At 55.8% G+C, this 17,717-nt stretch overlaps 3 protein-coding genes across 3 annotated transcripts; all 3 read right to left on the bottom strand.

The window, feature by feature from the left end:
- Positions 1-1,288: 1,288 nt before the first annotated feature.
- Positions 1,289-4,081, bottom strand: LBRM_28_0400 (conserved hypothetical protein; the record flags this gene model as incomplete). The annotated part of the gene is made up of 1 exon (XM_001566024.1): positions 1,289-4,081. The coding sequence occupies one exon, from the start codon at positions 4,079-4,081 to the stop codon at positions 1,289-1,291; it is 2,793 nt and encodes a 930-aa protein (XP_001566074.1).
- A 1,009-nt stretch (positions 4,082-5,090) lies between these two features.
- On the bottom strand, positions 5,091-6,662 carry LBRM_28_0410 (putative katanin; the record flags this gene model as incomplete). The annotated part of the gene is made up of 1 exon (XM_001566025.1): positions 5,091-6,662. One exon carries the CDS (start codon positions 6,660-6,662, stop codon positions 5,091-5,093), a length of 1,572 nt encoding a protein of 523 aa, XP_001566075.1.
- Positions 6,663-14,581: 7,919 nt separating this feature from the next.
- LBRM_28_0420 (conserved hypothetical protein) lies at positions 14,582-16,549 on the bottom strand (the record flags this gene model as incomplete). Its single annotated transcript, XM_001566026.1, has 1 exon — positions 14,582-16,549. One exon carries the CDS (start codon positions 16,547-16,549, stop codon positions 14,582-14,584), a length of 1,968 nt encoding a protein of 655 aa, XP_001566076.1.
- Between the last annotated feature and the right edge of the window lie 1,168 nt (positions 16,550-17,717).

Consider the following 17,717-nt stretch of genomic DNA (forward strand, 5'->3'; position numbering starts at 1 on the left):
ATGAGCGCTGACAAGGGTGGAAGAGAGGGATGAGGATTGGGGAAAGTTGTTCGGAGAAAAAATGAAGCGCAGGCAAGGAGCGGCGAAAGCACCCGAACGGATGTGTGCACGTCTGTGTTGGTGTTGAAGGAGACGTGAGCGAGGGGGCAGCGCCAGAGCAAGTTTTGTAGTGTGTGGACGTGCCGGGCTATGCGATAACCAAAAGTGAGAAAAGAGGGGAAGAAGTAGCAGAGGGTGCGGGGGAGCCGAAGTGAACGCAAGAGCCGCTGTGGCTGCCACTCCTCTGACCGCCAAGTGCTGAGGGGAGGAGAGGGCAAAGAGCCCCCTCGTCATAGACGCCGAAGAGACGACGTTGCAGGAGACCACTCTGGGCATTGAGATAGAGGGCTCGTGGAAGACGCTGAGGAATCGTGCGCCCACTCTGTGTTGTGTGTAGCGTTACTGTACGGTGCCTCTCCTCTGCGCTTTCCTCTCCTCTCCGATTGTAGGTGTCAGAAAGCGAAGGGTAAAAAGAGAGGACGCAACGCAGGACAAAGTGGTGCACGCGCGTAAGGGTGGCTGGAGGGGGGGGTGAAATAGAGGAGTGCCCGCGTACACGCATCAATGCAGCGACAGGCAACGGTGGCAGCCACCCCAATAGTGAGGCAGGCCCAGTAAGCAGCACCCGACATCGCGTTGAATCAGCGCGCGTGAAAGAGAAATGCGGACTTGGGCGAGGAGTTGGGGTGAAGGGGTCCGCCAGAGGAGGACGGGTAGAAGGGAGGGAACATCTAAGATATCTAGAACCAAACAAAACTGTGCTGACAAAGACAACGTACCCACCCGTGCGTCGGACCTCGTGCAGCGTCTCCGTAGCCGCGTCGCCTCCCTCCTCCCCAACTTCGCTTCCCCATTCGCCCGCGCCCGTTTCGACTTGCTCACCCGTGAAGGCGGTGCTAACAAAGAACGGAAGACGTGAAGGGGTGCGGCATAAAGGAGGGGTGCACGGGGAGGGGGGGAGAGAGGGACCCACACACACACGCTCACACGTTCGCCTACGCAATCTGAACACGGAAAAAAGTGAAGGACGAAACCAAACAAGAGAGGAGCACAGAAGGTATAGGGCGCCAACGCTACCCTGAGTACCACGACCCCAACTATGGCAGCCGCCCTCATTACTGCTCTGTCACCGTACACATCTGCAGCAGCAGGAGAGAAACAGAGCGCTCTGCGCACGCATACACGGGCAGCCATACACACTCCGTACACGTGGCGCGAGAAAGCAGAAGTGCAGCTGGGAGGGGCGCCGTCATCGGTTGTACTGCTTGCTGATGTTCCCCTTGAGCGTCTCCAGCTTCTTTTGCTCTTGTAGCAGCTCGGCCTGTACGTCGGCAAGACGGCGTTTCTCCGCGATAATCGTCTGCTGACTGCGCGTTTTGTCCAGTGTCTCCTGGTGCATTCGCCGCTCACGCTCCTCTCTCTCGCGACGGGAGGACAGCTCGTACATCTCCTCCTTCTCTTTCTCCGCCGCGTACAGGCGCTCGTGCTGCAGCAACTTCTTGGAGGCGTCTCTGGCATGGCGCTCTGCTGCGGCAAAGCGCTCTTGAGCGACGTCGCGGCGCTGCCCAGCGCTGTCGATGACAGCAACGAGGAAGTCCACAGCAGCAGCTGAGAGTGGGGCAGCGCAGAGGGGATTGCCCAAGGTCTGCAGCACGAGCTCGCGACGCAGGTTGTTAGTGTACCCCGCCTCCAAATGCGCCGCCGCCGCCGCCCCTCGCGTTCTCTGATCGCCGTCCTCAGCGCTGCTGCGCGCAAACATAAGAAACTCAGCGGGGTCGTACAAGCGCCCGTCCTCCTGCATGTACTCCTGGCGAGACCGCAGCTCCTCCTGGATGCGCTGCTCTAAGGCTTCGATGAGCCGCAGTTCCTCTTCCCGCTGCTGGTGTGCGGCCCAGTCGTACCACTCACCGACGTGCTCGTAGAAGCACACACGTGCGCTTTCTTCCGATGCCACTACCTCGCAGAGTTGCGTGTGGAGGGCGGCGAGGGTCGCCTCAGCTGCGTAGCGCGCAAAGAGTGCCATCCTTGCCCGCACCGCTGTCCTAGCCGCGAGTTCGTCGCGAGCGAGGAACTCGCGCCGTTGGGTCTCCTCGTACAGGAGCTCCACTTGGCGGCGGTAGTGGAAGGCTTCCACAGTGCGGTAGCGCTGCTCATTTTCCTCACTGCACAAGTGTTGCCACGCCTGCGCCTCCTCTCTGGCAACCTGCTCGAGAGCGTTGAGGGCGCTGCGCGTTGCCTTGGTGCGAGCCTGGTCTTCCAGCGCAGTCCGCTCCTCAACTGCCTTGCATGTGCGAGCGAATGCGATGCAGAGCTGCTGCCAGTTTTGCTGCTCCTGCCAGCATATGGCGCTGCGAGGAGGCGCCTCGCTGTCAACAAAGTGCAGTCTTGCGAAGCGCTTCGTTTCACACCAACGCACCACCAACTCCTCATGCGCTGCCATGTGTGACAGCAAGCGAAAGCGGGCGCATTGCTCCTCCTTCGCGAGCGCCTCAACAGCGCTCTCGGCACAGGTGCACAACTCGGCGCGCGCACGCGCCTTCGCGACAATTCTCTCCGCCACAGCAACCTCCCCACTCGCAGCCGCCTTGCGCAGCGCCTCGCGGGCGAGAGATTCCTCAATGGCGAGGACAGACTCCCTCTCGTGCAAACAGCGGTGTAATAGTGCCGCCCTCGCCTCGGACTTCTGGGCCATCCAGACTCGGCGGCCGGCGGCCTCGTCGCGTTCCCTAGACATCAGGGCAGTGAAGGCGGCATCCTCTTCGTGTTGTATGCTGCAGAGCGTCTCAAGTGCGAGGAGGAGCTCAGAGTGACGACGATCGGTCCGCTCCACCTCGGCAGCATAGACGACATCTGCGCTCGCCTTCATGTCCAGAAACACGGCGTGGTACCCGCGTTCGGCCGCTTCGCGGATGCCCTGCCGCTGCGATGCCTCAGCTTTGCAGAGGGTGGCTCGTTGGCGTTCGAATATGCGGTGGCACTCTTCAATGTAGTCTGCCTCCTCCAGCATCTCTTCACGAAGACGCATGCGAGTAGCGGCCTCCTCGGCTACAACATCACGCTTGCCCTGCTCGGTTGACGCGAGCAGCGTGCACCGCTGTTGGACGTGCTGGCGGAGCATCTCACGGTGGGCAACGGCCAGTGCACCCAAGCTTTCCAGCCCAGCGACGCGCTGACGGCAGAGGTCCTCTCTGCTTTCCCAGTAGGTCTCGCAGAGCCGATGACGCTCGGTAACGTGCTCACACATGAGCTGGCGACATTCGACCTCCTGCGCCTGGAGGCGATGCCATTGCGAGGACTCGGTGTACCGAAGCGCCTCACGCGTCGTGGCTTCGCGCTGCAGCAGCCGCACAACTTGGGTTGCGTAGGCGTAGAGGCGGGATAGCCCGGCAAAGCCCTCGCGCTCACGCGCCAGCGTCGCATAACGAGCAGCCACCTCGCTGGACTGCAGAGCAAGGAGCACCAAATGTTGATCGGCGGCAATCACATGCGTTGCACGCCGCGCCTGCTCCTCTTTGCAAAGCTGCTGCCGGTGCGCCACCTCCTGCATTATAACACGCACGATGTGCCGTTGCATCAGCTCGACCGTATGGAGGCCCTCAAGCCATGACTCGTACCGCCCCACCAGCCGCGCTCGTTGACGACTCTCTTCGCTGCGCAGCTCTTCAGTGCTGCGGGCAAGCTTTGCGCGCTCGTACGGCGTGTTGAGACGCAGGCTTTCCAACTTTTGCTTCGTGGCGGCTGGATCGACTTTGACGCTGCACGAGTCACACCCGAGCTGTCCGCAGACGAGGCAGCGACTGCACGATGGGTACTGCCACCCTACAGGCGGCGGCGTGTTGGAGCAGCGCTCTCGCACAGCGACTACCACCGGCGTAGCAGGCGGTGACACGGTTGGCGACACCAGTGGCGGCGCATTTTCGCACACTTCTGTGCGCGGCCGGGATAGGGGTCTCGCACTGCTGCTGATGCTCTGTGAGCCCGTAGATGGGAGGCGAGGGCGCCGGCGAAGTTGGTGACTGTCGTGCGGAGGCAATTGGGACATTGGGCCCACAGTCTTTCTGGCCAAATTGGCCTCGATCTCTCCTGTGGGGGAAAAAAAAATATATATATATACAACGAAATGGGGGAGAAGACGACGCGCAAACGAGAATCCACACGCCCCCCCCTACCTGTCTGTGGCTGCGTGCAATCAGTGCGTGAGTTCTCAGGATGGTCACTCAGCAGGCTCAGCAAGGCGCTCAGACAGAAGTCGAGATGAGCACTTACACGTACCACGAGACACACAGTGTCATTGCAGCAGCGGCATTAAGAAGAAAATAAAAATAAAAAATAGACAATTCGTGAAGTATGGGAGGCGAGAGAAGGATCAGGCGATAATGTGAACTTGAGGTCATGGTGCATGGGGTGGCGTAGCGGGTGTGCAGGGTGAAAGGGGGGAGGCGGCTCACAGCAAAGGGTTCCCCCGCCCAGTAAAGTTCGCGCACGGGGCCATGCGCAGGAGAATGACGTCTATGGTGGGGTTGCGCTACTCGCGTGGTGGCGGACGCGCAGAACACGTGCCACGCGAAATATTTGCTGTACAGAGCTGCAACAAGGGTGCAAGCGACACGCCCATGCAGCAGTGGAGAGAGAGCACATCAAGGCACAGGGCAGTACATCAGCACCCACACCTTACTTGGGTGTGTGCCTACGATGTCCGGAGAGCACACACGCAGCAAAGCACACGCCAATTTTCTAGTACGGCACACACACGCTTTAGAATATATATATATATAAGTACGCAACACATAGGACGAGGGACCACGCACGGTTCTAGGCGGCAAGAGCAGGGGGAAGGATGGAGGGCTGTGAAAGCAAAGCGCGCACACACCCATTCTACATTTCGACCAGTTCGCAACGGCACATTTTTCAACTCATTCGTCCTTGTCGCTTATAGGTGTCTGCGTGAGGGCGGGGGGATGGGGGCAATGAGCAGATGAGTTATGAGGCATTGAATCAAGACCACGCAGCTGTAGAATAAAAGGGCGCATCTACCCTAATCACTCTGTCTTCTAGATGTTCAGCTCAAACTCCTTCTTCCATGCTTCGAACTTCTTGACGTTGTCGGCGTTGATGCTACTCGGCACCTTCTTGAGAGCGGCCAAAAAGTCATTCATGTTGATGGGCTGCTCCGCCACCTGCCGACCAATCTCCGCCGCGTTCTCTTTCAGCGTTGTCTTGTCCGCTTCCTTCATGAAGCGCCGCATCGTCATCATAGCCGCATCCCGCACCAGGTTCGTGATGTCGGCGCCGCTGTAGTGGCGGCCTTCTAGCAGGTTGGACAACTTCACAAAGTCAACATCACTGCCGAGCTTGATGGACTTTGTGTTGATCTTGAACAATTCCACACGATCCGTAGCATCGGGCAAAGGAATGTAGATGCGTTTTTCAAGGCGGCGGCGCATCGCTTCATCGATGTCCCACGGGTGATTTGTGGCGCCAAGCACCATGACGATCTTGTCAGTATCCACCCCGACACCGTCCATCTGCGCCAGCAGCGTGCCTTTTGCCCGTCGCGAGGCCTCGTGCTCGTCGTTGCCGCCTCGCCGCCCGCACAGGGAGTCGATCTCGTCAATGAATATCGTGCTAGGGGCGTAGTGGCGCGCCATCTCAAAGAGCACGCGGATGAGCTTCTCGCTGTCGCCGCGCCACTTACTCGTCAGCGTCGCAGGGGATATGTTAAAGAATGTGGTGTTGCACTCCGAGGCGACCGCCTTGGCGAGCATCGTCTTGCCGGTGCCCGGTGGCCCGTAGAGAAGCACACCTTTCCAGGGACGGCGGATGCCTTGGTAGTAGTCGGGCATGAGCACCGGGTACACCACCGCCTCCTCCAGCAGTCGCTTTGCCTCCTCGAGGCCAGCGATGTCGTCCCACGTGACCGGCAGCTTGCCAATGTGCATATCAGCCTCGATGAGCTGGACGAGCTCCTCCTCCCCAGGGCGGCCGGCAAAGCGGGACGCTGCACTCCTGCCTTTCATCCTTCCTCTTGCCGCGGCCCCGGTGCCATTCGTTGCCCCAGCGCCTTGACGGAAGCCGACAGCGGCCGCCCCGGCTACGTGTCGACCAGCAACGCCGGCCCCGTTGTTCGAAGAGAAGGGGCCGCTGCGCGCTGGCTGCCGCATGGCTGGTGAAATCTGTGGGCCTTCTGCCGGGCCGAAGCGGTCCTTATCGCCGTAGAGCCTCTCGTTCTGTGCACTGATGTAGGGCCCGCAACTACTCGTGAGCGAGGCCCCAATTCGTGCCTTCTTTTTGATCCCCGTCCTCGGCACGACAGCCCTCTCAGCGTTCCCACTGCCGGGGTTCTCATCATAGTCCGGTGGCTCGCGCCGCTTTGCAGCGTTGGGGTCAATGAACAAGTGCAACTCAGCCTGTGTATCGCGGATGATCTGCACCTCACTCTCCAGCTCCTCTAGAAGGCTCGTCCACGGGGCACGCAGGACGTCGTCGAGGCTGCAGATGTGCGAGTTGATCTCATTGCGGATGCTGGCATAGTACTGAAGGGCGGTCTTGTAGTCGCAGTAGAGGGCGCAGTTGCGGGCTTTATGGACTGCATTGACAATCTCGCTCGCTACGGATGCTGGCATGTTTGTGCGCGCACACAACACTGTGCCGATAGATGAGTAGAGAAGATGAACAGCAACAAACTGACGGGGTAAAAGGAGGAGCAAAGACGCAAGCCAGTCCAGTATGAATAACAGCTGTGCTTGTGAAATTTCTTCTGCGTCTGTGCACGAGGAGGGGGGGGGATGTGAAGAGGAAACGAAGGAGGGAGACAGAACGAAGCAGTAACAGCCACAACCCCGCGCACGCACAGAGAGACATGTGCGAGTGCCCCAAAGAAGAAAGTTGCACGCGACCCGCTTGGATAGGGGTGAGTGAGTCAAAGGAGACACGCCGACCATTCTTGCGCATTCGCGAAGAACACGTCGTCCACCTTTCGTCTCTTGTCCCCCCCCCAGCGGGGGCCCATCCCGCTGAGGTACTTTCTCGAGTGTTACCTTATCTCACCAGCTCGATTGAAAACAAAACAGACGAGGCTGCAAACGTGTACGATGCGCAGCTCAACTCTCGCCATCGCCTTGTTTGTCGGCCTCTCATCTTCGTCTTTTTCTTTTCAACTTCAACTGTTGCTCGTACAGTACCCCGATATTCGTTACCAAGCACACACCCATCTGTGAAGTGGCTAAAAGCCTTCCTGCAAAAGACACGCAGACGAACACACGCACCCCTGCACGCGGTGGTTGTTTGATGTACATCTACCCAATCAGAAATGCATGCACTGACCGCGCGCGCGCACGAGAGAGGGAGATGCACAAGCACGGACGGACAGAAGACAGAGAAGAGAGGGGGGGGGGGGAAGGAGAAAATAAATAAAAGAACCCATGAGTGACTTGTTAGAGCGTAAAGGGAAGTAAAGAAACAAAGTGAGCGAAAGATAAGAGAAACTGACGGGAAGGCAACAGAAGAGAGGAGGAGACCGAAGGTGGTGGAAGATGAACAAGAAGAGAGAGGAGGAGGAGGAGGGAGGGAGGGAGGGAGGGGGGTAAAGGACGCAAGAGTGCACATGCACTTCCACACAAGCTCACAGGAGAGAAGAGAGGAGTGACAGAAATGTAGTGCTGGGGATAAGCACATAAAAAACAAGAACGAGGAAAGAGAGATGGAAAGGGAGCTGAGGTGGTTCGGGTGGAGGAAGGATGAAGGCGGGGAACTGGTAGAGAGCGAAAAGTGTAGAACAGCAAAGGCGACAGAGAGAGAGAGAGACAACGGAGGAGAGAGAAGTGAGGCAGGAAGAAAAAGCCTAAGAAATAAAGAGGAAAAGGAGCCGAAACCGAAAACAACAGACAGGCAGGGAGAGGGAGGGGGGACGAACATGAACACAGTCACCACGGAACACAGAGATATATATGAAAAGAAACAAAACGCAGAGAGCGAGTGAGCGTCAAAGAGAGAGAAGCAACATGATGGGATAGGGTGATGAGGGAGGGGGAAAGGGGCCCTCCAAATAAACACCCACACTCATAGATGTACAAGAACCACAGAAATAACCAACGTAGAGCACAGAGAGAAGAAGACCAGTAGAAAGAGATGTACAAGAGGGGGCGCACAGTGGGAGTGTTATGATGAGGGGGAGAGGGATTGGCGTACACGACGTTACAACAGAGGAGGAACGCTATAAACGCCGCCAAAGAAACACGAGAACGAAAAGAGAAAGCCCCAGCAAGAATGAAAGAAAGAAGGAGACAGGAAAAGCTCTGTGTGTGAGTGTAGTGTAAGGATGAAAGGAAAAGAAAAAGGCAGCATGCAATTTTGATTTGATTGTGTCACTGTTGAACTCCTCCTCCGGGAAGCGCTTTTCTATCTGTCTGTTTCCGCTGTTCAGGTGCTTGGGTATGTGTGCCTCTGGTGCGGAGAGCGCACTACATGAACTTCTGCTTGCCGTCAGCCATCCTCGATGTCTTTTCCACTATTCAGACGTACGTGAAATGGGCTGTATAAAGCCACAGGTCCCTACATACCTGCACCGGTCCTCAGCACCCCATTCATCGCCTCGTTCCTTTCCCCGCCGTCGCGACCACCGCAACCCAGCCACGATGACACAAAAGAAAAGGAGAGAGCGAAGAGGGTGGTACTGAAACAAAGAAGAAAGACAGCAGATGTGCCATGCACGAACAAGAGGGGTGAACGGAAAAATGAAAAAGATGATGACGATGCCCACGAACACGAATCCAAAAAGAAAACCCAACCGTGTGTGTGTGTGTGAAGAGGAGGGGCGTCAGTACGCGAGTGCGTGTGCAGGACATGAAGGCCCTAAAATGAGCCACTAGTACCCTCGCGGAACTGGGTGCGAAGAGAAGGGGGGGGGGTAATGACCAGTGGGTGTGGGGGAGAGGGAGGGCAAATGGTGCGCGTGTACGTCCTTGAGCATCAAGTCCGTTCCCGTGACACTCAGCCGGTAGCGTACACACAAGTGAATATGTGCAGAATCCCCCTGCACCGCTGCCGCCGTCTCTCCCACACCACCTTTCTGCACCCACATGCAGAGCGAAAAGAACGCGAGCGAAGACAACGGCAACCCAAATCAAAAAAGGGGGAAAATGAACGTCAAAAGTAAAGCAAGAAATCCCGAGAAAGAGAGTCTCCGCTCCCGAACGTTCCGTCCAGTAAAGCGGTGCAAATATTGGGGGGACGGGTAGGAAGTGCACTGCAGGAAACGAAAGAGAGAGAGAGAGCAGCAGGAGCAGCACTACACGGTGCCAATCTGAACGAGAGACGGCACTGCTGACTGTGTTGGGTCTCTCTGCCCCCCCCCCCTTCAGTGTATTGCAAGAGCCAAGAACGACTGAAGAAGAACAGATAAGTTGACCGGAGAAATACACACGCACACATAAAAGAGGAAGGTGAAGAGGAGAGGTGGTGGTGGTAAGCATGCGGGTACTGTTGGTGAGTATAGAAGAAAAGCCAGTGAGAGACGAGACCCCGTCAAAATACTGAAGGCAACATAAAAATTCAAGCCAGATAAGCAGAGACATGAAGAACACGAGAGAAACATTAGTGCGGGGAGTAAGGGAGAGAGAACAGTACCCAGCACGATCACACTACCGCGAACTGGAGATATGTCTGGGCTAAGTGTTTTCTGTTTGTCTGCCTAACGGCATCTAAGCGGTTCTGCCGAAGGGGGGTGGGTGGGTGGGGCGCAGAGAGTTCGTGGAGGAGAGAGGAGAAGAGATGATAGCACACCTCAGATAGTTTTGTCATCTTACCTCCCTTCCTGGGCCTTTTCCCCAACTTTCTCACGAAGCAATCTCAGGGGCACAGCTGAGCAACGAAGGAAGAAAAAAACAAGGGACAACATATTATCGAGAAGAAGCGTGCTAAAGAATGCTGAGTGGATTCACTGAAGTTTGGTTGATTCTGATCGCTGAACAAGCACCCTCACAACACCCACTATGACGGAGTAAAAAAAAGGGGGGGGGGCAGCTTAGGCAGGAGAAACACATTTTTCCCCCAACGTGGCCATCCCGCCACAGGCCCCATCGCGTGGTGTGAGGCAGCAGTAGACACGCGTCACCGCAGCGCGCTGACTCGGTCATCAGAGCACGGCCCACCCGCCTCCCCCCCATGGGGGGTGGCTCAGGCTCTCCACAGCAGATGAGCAGTGAGGACCGGGTGGGATGCGTTCAAGTCACACTGACACCCTGCCCATCACATGGAAGGCGAAAACGTATCCGCTGTCGCCGGTCACTCCGATACTACACTCTACAGGATCCGACCACCAATATCAGCTACGATGCATCGCTCTGACCTCCCCTGCGCCATCAGTGCCTGACCCGGTCACCACCAGAAGTGGCTCGGCGCATTTGATGGTGGTGAAGGGGGGGCTGTCTGGCTTTCCCACACAGAGCAGGCATCAGGCTCTGGACGCCACGCACTGCGGTGTGCCCACTCCTTCGTCAAGGAGTACACACGTGCAAGAAAGAGAGAGGGAGAGAAAAAAAATGAAATGGGCGACTGCCACGTGCGGTGATTAGAGCACCAAAACGAAAAGGAGGGAAACGAGAGAGGGAGGGGCCACACAAAGCGAAGAAAAGGAGGGCAACAAGGCACGGTGAAGGAGGAGAAAAGGGAGAACAAACACACAATCAACAAACAAGCAAAAGGAACCAAAAGAAAAGGACGTGCCCCCATCCCGCCAGTGCACGCATATACACTGAAAGAGAAAAAGGGAACGCACGGACGTACATGCAAACAATAATGCGCGCCAAGATGCACATCAACGTGCACGCACGCCAGAGACAAGGACGACGAACAGAGAGAGGGACAGGGGATAACGAAATAGGGCACCCAGGCACAGGCGCTGAAAAACTCCCACGCAGACATATTTACACGTGGATGCAGACTCTCACAGGATGTCTTTTTCTTTCCAACACGGACAGACGAAGTCTGGTGAACGCGCAGCAGCCACTGCTTCGTTGTTTCCCCCCCTTCTATGCGCTGTGCTTTAGATGAGCCGTTGAGTACATCACCCGAGATCCCCCACACACGTGTAGGCACCCGCAGACATGTGCCTGTATGAGGAGAGGAAGAAAAAAAAAACAATAAAAATCGACCCCAGAGAGCACAGGGAGAGAGAGAGAGGGACACGCACACACACACAAAGAAAAGAGAGAGAGAGACGAGCGAAAAGGGTGGACGAAAGAGGGCAAAACCCAAAAAAAAATAGAGGAGGTCGGCAATAATCAACGGCGCTCGAGACACACACCCGCACACACGAGAAGGGGACATATTAGTTCAAGAAGAAACGAGTAAACCGGTGACGGTAAGTGGGAGCTGGTTGACGAGAAAGAGAGAGAGAGAGAGAGCATAATCAAGAGAGGCCAGACGACTCCTACAACCGAAGCAAGCAAATCGAGAAGACGGAAATGTGTGAGAGACAAACAAAATTTTGAGAGGAACACATGAAGTGAAGAGAAAGAGCAGAAGCAGCAGCATAATGTGAAAATTGAGATGAACTAATGGTTGGAAAAATGGGGAGTGAAGGCGAGTGAATGAGCGTGTGCGTGTGCATCGACCTCTCATGGCATGCGTACAGTGACAGACAGAGGGAAAGAGACACACAAAGCACAAAAAACACACGGACAGACAGACGAAGGAAAGGGAGGCTGGGAAAGAAGGGAAGGAGTGGGGTGGGAGGGCAGTTCCTCTAAGTAAGCTAGAGGGAAAAAAACTGGCGCGGGGAGATGAAAAGAAGCCAAACCAACACACAAGCATATAAGACGAGAGAAAAGCTGCTGAGCCAAGAAAAATGAGAAGAAAACGAAATCACACACAACTGGAAAGAACATGAGAGAAATCCTTCCTGAGGGTAAGCGTGTAGCTTGACGAGGAGACAGTCATCAAAGCCAAGGGAGGACAAACAGGCGGGGGAGGGGGAGGGGGAAATGGGAGTGGCAAGGGAGGAAAAGAAACAGGAGAAGAAGAGAAGCAAATAATCCCAATAAAACAAGCAGAAAAGTCCAAGAAGTTACGAAGAAAACGAGCGGCACACGCATCCCTGCACGTGCACACACCCATACACACACACACACCCAAAAGAAAGAAAAAAAAAATGCGCACGAGGGCCCTGGGACAACATAGAGAAAAATAAAAGACCAGATGAAGAAGCATCGCGCCAAGACATCAACAGCGACTTTCCTCAGCATCGCCCTCTCCCCTCCTTCACCTCTGCCACGAGTAGAACAGCACACCGCCACCGTCCCCAACAGTGCCGAGCGGGGCTGCAGGCAGCATCACAATCAGCATGAGAGATTAGGAGGGTAAAATCACAAGCACAGACACACTAAAGAGAAAGGAGTGCGACCTGTCACTTCCTATAGACAAACGACCCCCCTCCCTCTGCCTCTCCTGCTGCTGCCCAGCACAACTCAACGCCAACACTAGTTAGGGCGAAGTCCACCATTCTTTGCATAATGGCAGGAAAGAGACACAACTCCGCCTCCCTTCTCCCTCTCTACACTGCGAAAAAAAAAGAAAAGAAGAGAGAAAAGAGAAAAATAATGTGTGAAGACCTGCCAAACTGGTGAGTAAGGCAATGCGAGGTGAAGAAGGGAGCCGTTACGAAGAGATGCGATGTGATGTGGACGGCAAGATGCAAAACACCAAGAGAGCGCGTGGAGAAAGGATGGGGATGTCGGGGCGAATGGGTGAAAATCCTCTCCCTGTCCTCTCGTGCAAAATATCGAAAAAAAAGAAAGCTGAAGAGAGGAGAAGGGATACGTGTAAAGGTGAGGAATGTCCACAGCATGACACCAAGCTCATCTGGCGCAACGTTAAACGAGAAGAATAAAAGAGAACAAAATGACTGAGCTAGAAGAGGCCCGCACACACACACACACAAAAGCGCACACGGGGAGTGGGGCGGACAATAAGGGACCAGCGGAGAGAAGGCAACCACAACACAGGCAACACGAAGAGAGACCAAGACCAAAAGAAAGCCTGGGACGAAGCTACCCACAGCAAGACACACAATCGAGAAGAAAACGAAGAGAGGGAGGAGGAAAGCTACATGCCCACACACGCCCTGATAAAAAATTACTAACAGTCGATAACATGCGTGCGCAAAATCTACCCGAGGAAAGAAGAAATGGTGAACGAGAGACACCGACTGAAGAAGGAAAAACAGAACACTTCGGTGACAGAGGAAGAAGCGAGAAGAGAAGGCAGTAATGAGGCTAGCATTACACTTTGAACTACGTAACCCAGGGAGAGGAAGAGGTAAACACACAGGAACGCTTTCACACGGAAGACACAAGCTGGCAAAGACACACACGCACGGATGCCTCTGTCGGCTATGAAGTTAACACCACTCGACAAACAAAGAGAAAGAAAACACGTACACAAGAAACAAAGGAAAAGTAAATTGTTTCCAGGGTGCCCCGTTCGACCGCGAACAAGTCAACAGGCACACGCCTACAACCACAGTTCATCTATACCTCGGTTGCACTACGGCTATGCCAAGGAGCCGAGCCAACCAATGCCGCCTGGCGTCGCTCAGCCCATTGTAACTCCACCACATACAGCGCGAGGCCAGGCCCAGAGTCACGTTCACCATCACCGCAGCGCAGCAAAACAGTGGGGGAGATCAGCATAGTCCCTGAATTATGGGCACCATTTGCAGTGAGGTGCTCCAAAAGTGATCATGGCCGCCAGCCTCGCCCGCGCAGCGCCCAGCCCAGACCCGTCCGCTGGCACCAAAAGTCCGCACCGCCGTGCTCGAGGTCAAGCTGCAGGCTGCCAGGCCTCCTCACGCCGAGTGAGGGCACTAGACCCGAAACGCCACGCACTGCGGTGCGCCCCGTCATCATGAGGGGAGTACAGACAGACAGACAGACACCGAAACAAAAAAGGAGAGGTCGAACGAAAAGCAAACAAAAAAGGAAAACGCAAGCGAATTTGGAAGCGGCAGTGAAGTTCCACCACAACAGGCGAACAGAGCGCGGAGGAAGAGAGAACGGGAACAGAAACACTCACGCCTAGGCTCAACAGCACCGTATCACACACCGCAGTCTCTGATACGTAGCCCGCCCTATAGCACATTCTCCGCAACCACCACGCATACCTGGAGGTGCTTCTCTCTCACAAGCACACCCCTCTCTACAGCACCAAGGATACCCTTGACTGCTTTGGGTTTCCTCTTTTCTGTTGCCCCTCCTCCCTCTACCTTTGCTTCTATGCAGGTGTCTCTTGCCTTCCCTCACTGCTGCTGCACAGCTCACGGTACCTCTCTGCTCGTACTTTCACTCGAGTAAGAGGTGCCTTCAGGATGTGATTCTCGATGTCGCACCGCTGACGATTCTCTCGTGCCTCTCTGTGAGCGTGGCGCTGCACAGCATGGACCCAGTCGACATCCTGTTGAAACGGACCCCTTCGTGCGCTGCTGTCCTTCCAGGTAAAAAGTACCCCCACCCCCCTCCATACACACACGCACGCATGGAAAGCGGTACTAATGGCTCATGCGGCGGCGCATGATGCAGAGTGCCTCGTGTAGCTCCTCCTCTTCCCGCGGCACGGCTGACTCACAATAAGAGCACTGCACGAAACCAAAGTGATCACGCAACTGCAGCACGGTGAATTTTGCTCGGTAGGTCACCATTGGATAGCAGGAGGAGAGTCGCCTCGCTGTTTGGGTGTTGCCGGCGCCTTCCGTACTATCTGAGCCCGGATGCGAGCCGTGCCCTGTCGCCATCAAATGCTCTACGAGATTCCCATAATTCAGGAAGACCTCGTAGCAGTCTAGGTGCTCTGCCGGACACTGGTACGCCATGACGACCCGATCCCCAGTGAACAAGTCCGGTGCTGGGTCGAGGGAGCCCTGGTAACACTCGGCGTTTACGTCAACGAGCACCTCAAGACTCCTCGGTGATGTGGGGAATCCGATAATGTCGCCACAGCGACGCAGGTGGTCGAGATGGTCGTTGAGCGTGGTGGAGCAAACCAATGGAGGTGCTGATGTTGCAGCACCGCCGTACGTCGGCAGCTGCGCTGACGATCGTGACGCACCGCTCGCTTCGTGCGTCGTTGGGTGGCTCACCAGCTGCGGCAGATCTAACTTGCACTTGCAACAGTACGTGCGGCAGTGCCCGGTTGCATGAATGTGGTGCACCATTCGCTCCCAGCTGGAGAAGAGAAACAGGCACTCGCGGCACTGGTACAGAACGACGTAAGACGCCTTGCGAACCTTGGCGGTGGCCAAGCGAGAGGATGAAGACGCCGGCTGCGGCGTACGCGCGTGAAAGCTGCTGATGTCGCCCGACATTGCATACGATTCGTCCATTAGCGGCACGTCATCCGATGTTATGGGCGGCAGAAGTGGGCGCCACTGTAGGAATGACGCTCCAGAAAACCCCGGCACCTCAATCATAGACGACACCCCTGTAGCATTGTCGCCGCCACTGCCACTGGTCTCACCCTGGTCCTCCTGATCTTTTGACAGTGCAGCCGCAGAAGTCGGCGATCCGACCATCGATAGCTGCGCAGTGCTGCCCATCGCCAAGGAGACTGGCGTGTCGGGGAGGGTGGTGCTGCTACCGGTGGTTTGAGCGTTCGGCGCCGCCTGCGTGCAGCCTTGTCTTAGGTGCACCATCATCTCCACCAGGGTCCCACGCGCCTCGCAGCGGCGATAGAAAGCCTCGTCCCTAATGCATGTTGCGTGATGCACCCGGTGCAGGTGCTCAGCGAGGTGCAGAGGATGGAGAAAGGAGATGCCGCACACACACTTGTACTGGAGCGTGGAGAGGCCGGTGTAAGAGTTGCTATAGTTGTAGGCGCTGCGCGGGGCCTGCACATCGCAGAGATAGTCACGACGGGTGTAGAAGACACCGTAGAAGCCACAGTGACCGGTGCTCCCCTCGTGCTTAATTGGTCGTTGAGGGCCGAAGCAGCGGAGACGCACCAGACATTGCACGCAGAGGGGAAGGGTGTGTCCACTCTTATCCATGTGCTTTGTAGCTTTCGTCCAGGTGCCGCAAAGATTCAAGCACTCCATGCAGCGAAACGGAGGGAGGGAGCCTCCGCCATTCTCTGAACCGCATAGCACTAGCGCGTCACTTGTCCCTCGGCCTTGTGCGCTGCCCGCAAAGTCGCTGGGAAGGTTGTAGTCCTGTGCTGAGCCCGGTAGCTCAAAATCTGCCTTCTCATAACATTTGAAGTCTGGTAACCCGATACAGTGGGCATGAGTGATGGCGATCGTGGTCAGAGGCTTGGTACCTCCGTTAGAGCTAGAAGCCACCGCACTGGTAGAGGACGGCGAATGCAGTGGTGAGCCGCTTACTTCTGTTGTGGATGGTTGACGGTCGCGATGGCGCTCAATCAACTTCGTGAGGCTTGCGAAGAAGCCGCGTGGCACAATGTAGGTCTCACAGAGGGGACACTTCACGGCCCCATGTCGAGTGGCATGAATGTGACGGCTCATCTCGTTCCCGGTGCTGCATTTGAAGTCGCACTCGACACAGCCAAGCGGCCGGCGGGGTTGACCGTGTGCATCGCCGTCGCCGCGAGTGTGCATTCCGCCTCCTCTGGTGGAACGTGTTGTTCTCGGTCTGAGAGTGTTGATTACGGGTGATCGGGACACGTGGGGCTGAGGTAGGTGGTGGTGGAGGGGATGGAGGAGAGAAGGGAAGGGGGAGATGGTGCAGGGTGAACGGCTGCCGAGCAGGAGAGGAAAATGCGAGCTATCCAACAACAACAACAACAAAAAAGGCGACAACAACACCGCACTTAACGCAGGGAAGAAGAAAACGAGAGAGCGAAATAGTAAGGCCCAGAGGGAAAAAGATGAGCGGGAAGGAGTACACTTGAAGAACACACACGCACACACAAGAAAAAAAAACGCCCAAAACTTAAATTTATACGTGCGCAAACAGCGCAGCAGCGCGAAGGAAGAGGGAGAAAAAGGTGAGTGCAAGGGTAAGTGCGAGACAGAAAGAGGTGTATAGGGTAAAGCGGCAAAAGCACGGATGGGGTAGGGGAAACGTGAAGGATGAAAACCGCCAAGTGAAAGCGACCGTCTGTATATATCTGCAGTTGTGCGCGTGTACTTGTCTCTGTGTGTGTGTGTGTGTGTGCAACAGCCTAGCGATGTTAAAGACACTCTCTTTTCGTCTTCTTCCTGTTTGGAAATGGGCTAATCGCCTCGTGGACGCGCGCACGGGGCAGAGAGCGAGGAAAGCGAGTGAGGAGCGAATAAAATGAACAAACAACAGGAAAATAAGAAAACGCAGAAGACGTACACACCCACGCACGGTGTGCTATCAACGTGCGCTGTTATACCGAAGGAAGGGGCACACAACCTCAAGTATTTTGTTTACTAGGCAGTGAAAATGTTGGCGGAGCGTCCCAGTAGCACAGAGGGGAAGTAAGGGGGGGGATGAGGGAGGGGATAGGGGCACAGAGAAGCGACAAGAAGGAAAAGCAAGAGGAAGACCACAGAGGGAGAGAGGAGGGAGGAGAGGGGGGAGGGAGGGGGAGGGAAAGCGCGAAGAAGGAGTACTCACGGGAGGGAGGGAGGGAGGGAGGAAAGAAAAGGGGGAAAAAGAAAAAAAAAAAAAAAGAGAGAAAGAGGGGGAGGAGAAAAAGAGGGG

This window comes from Leishmania braziliensis, chromosome 28, assembly GCF_000002845.2.
Source record: "Leishmania braziliensis MHOM/BR/75/M2904 complete genome, chromosome 28".
Lineage (NCBI taxonomy): Eukaryota > Euglenozoa > Kinetoplastea > Trypanosomatida > Trypanosomatidae > Leishmania > Leishmania braziliensis.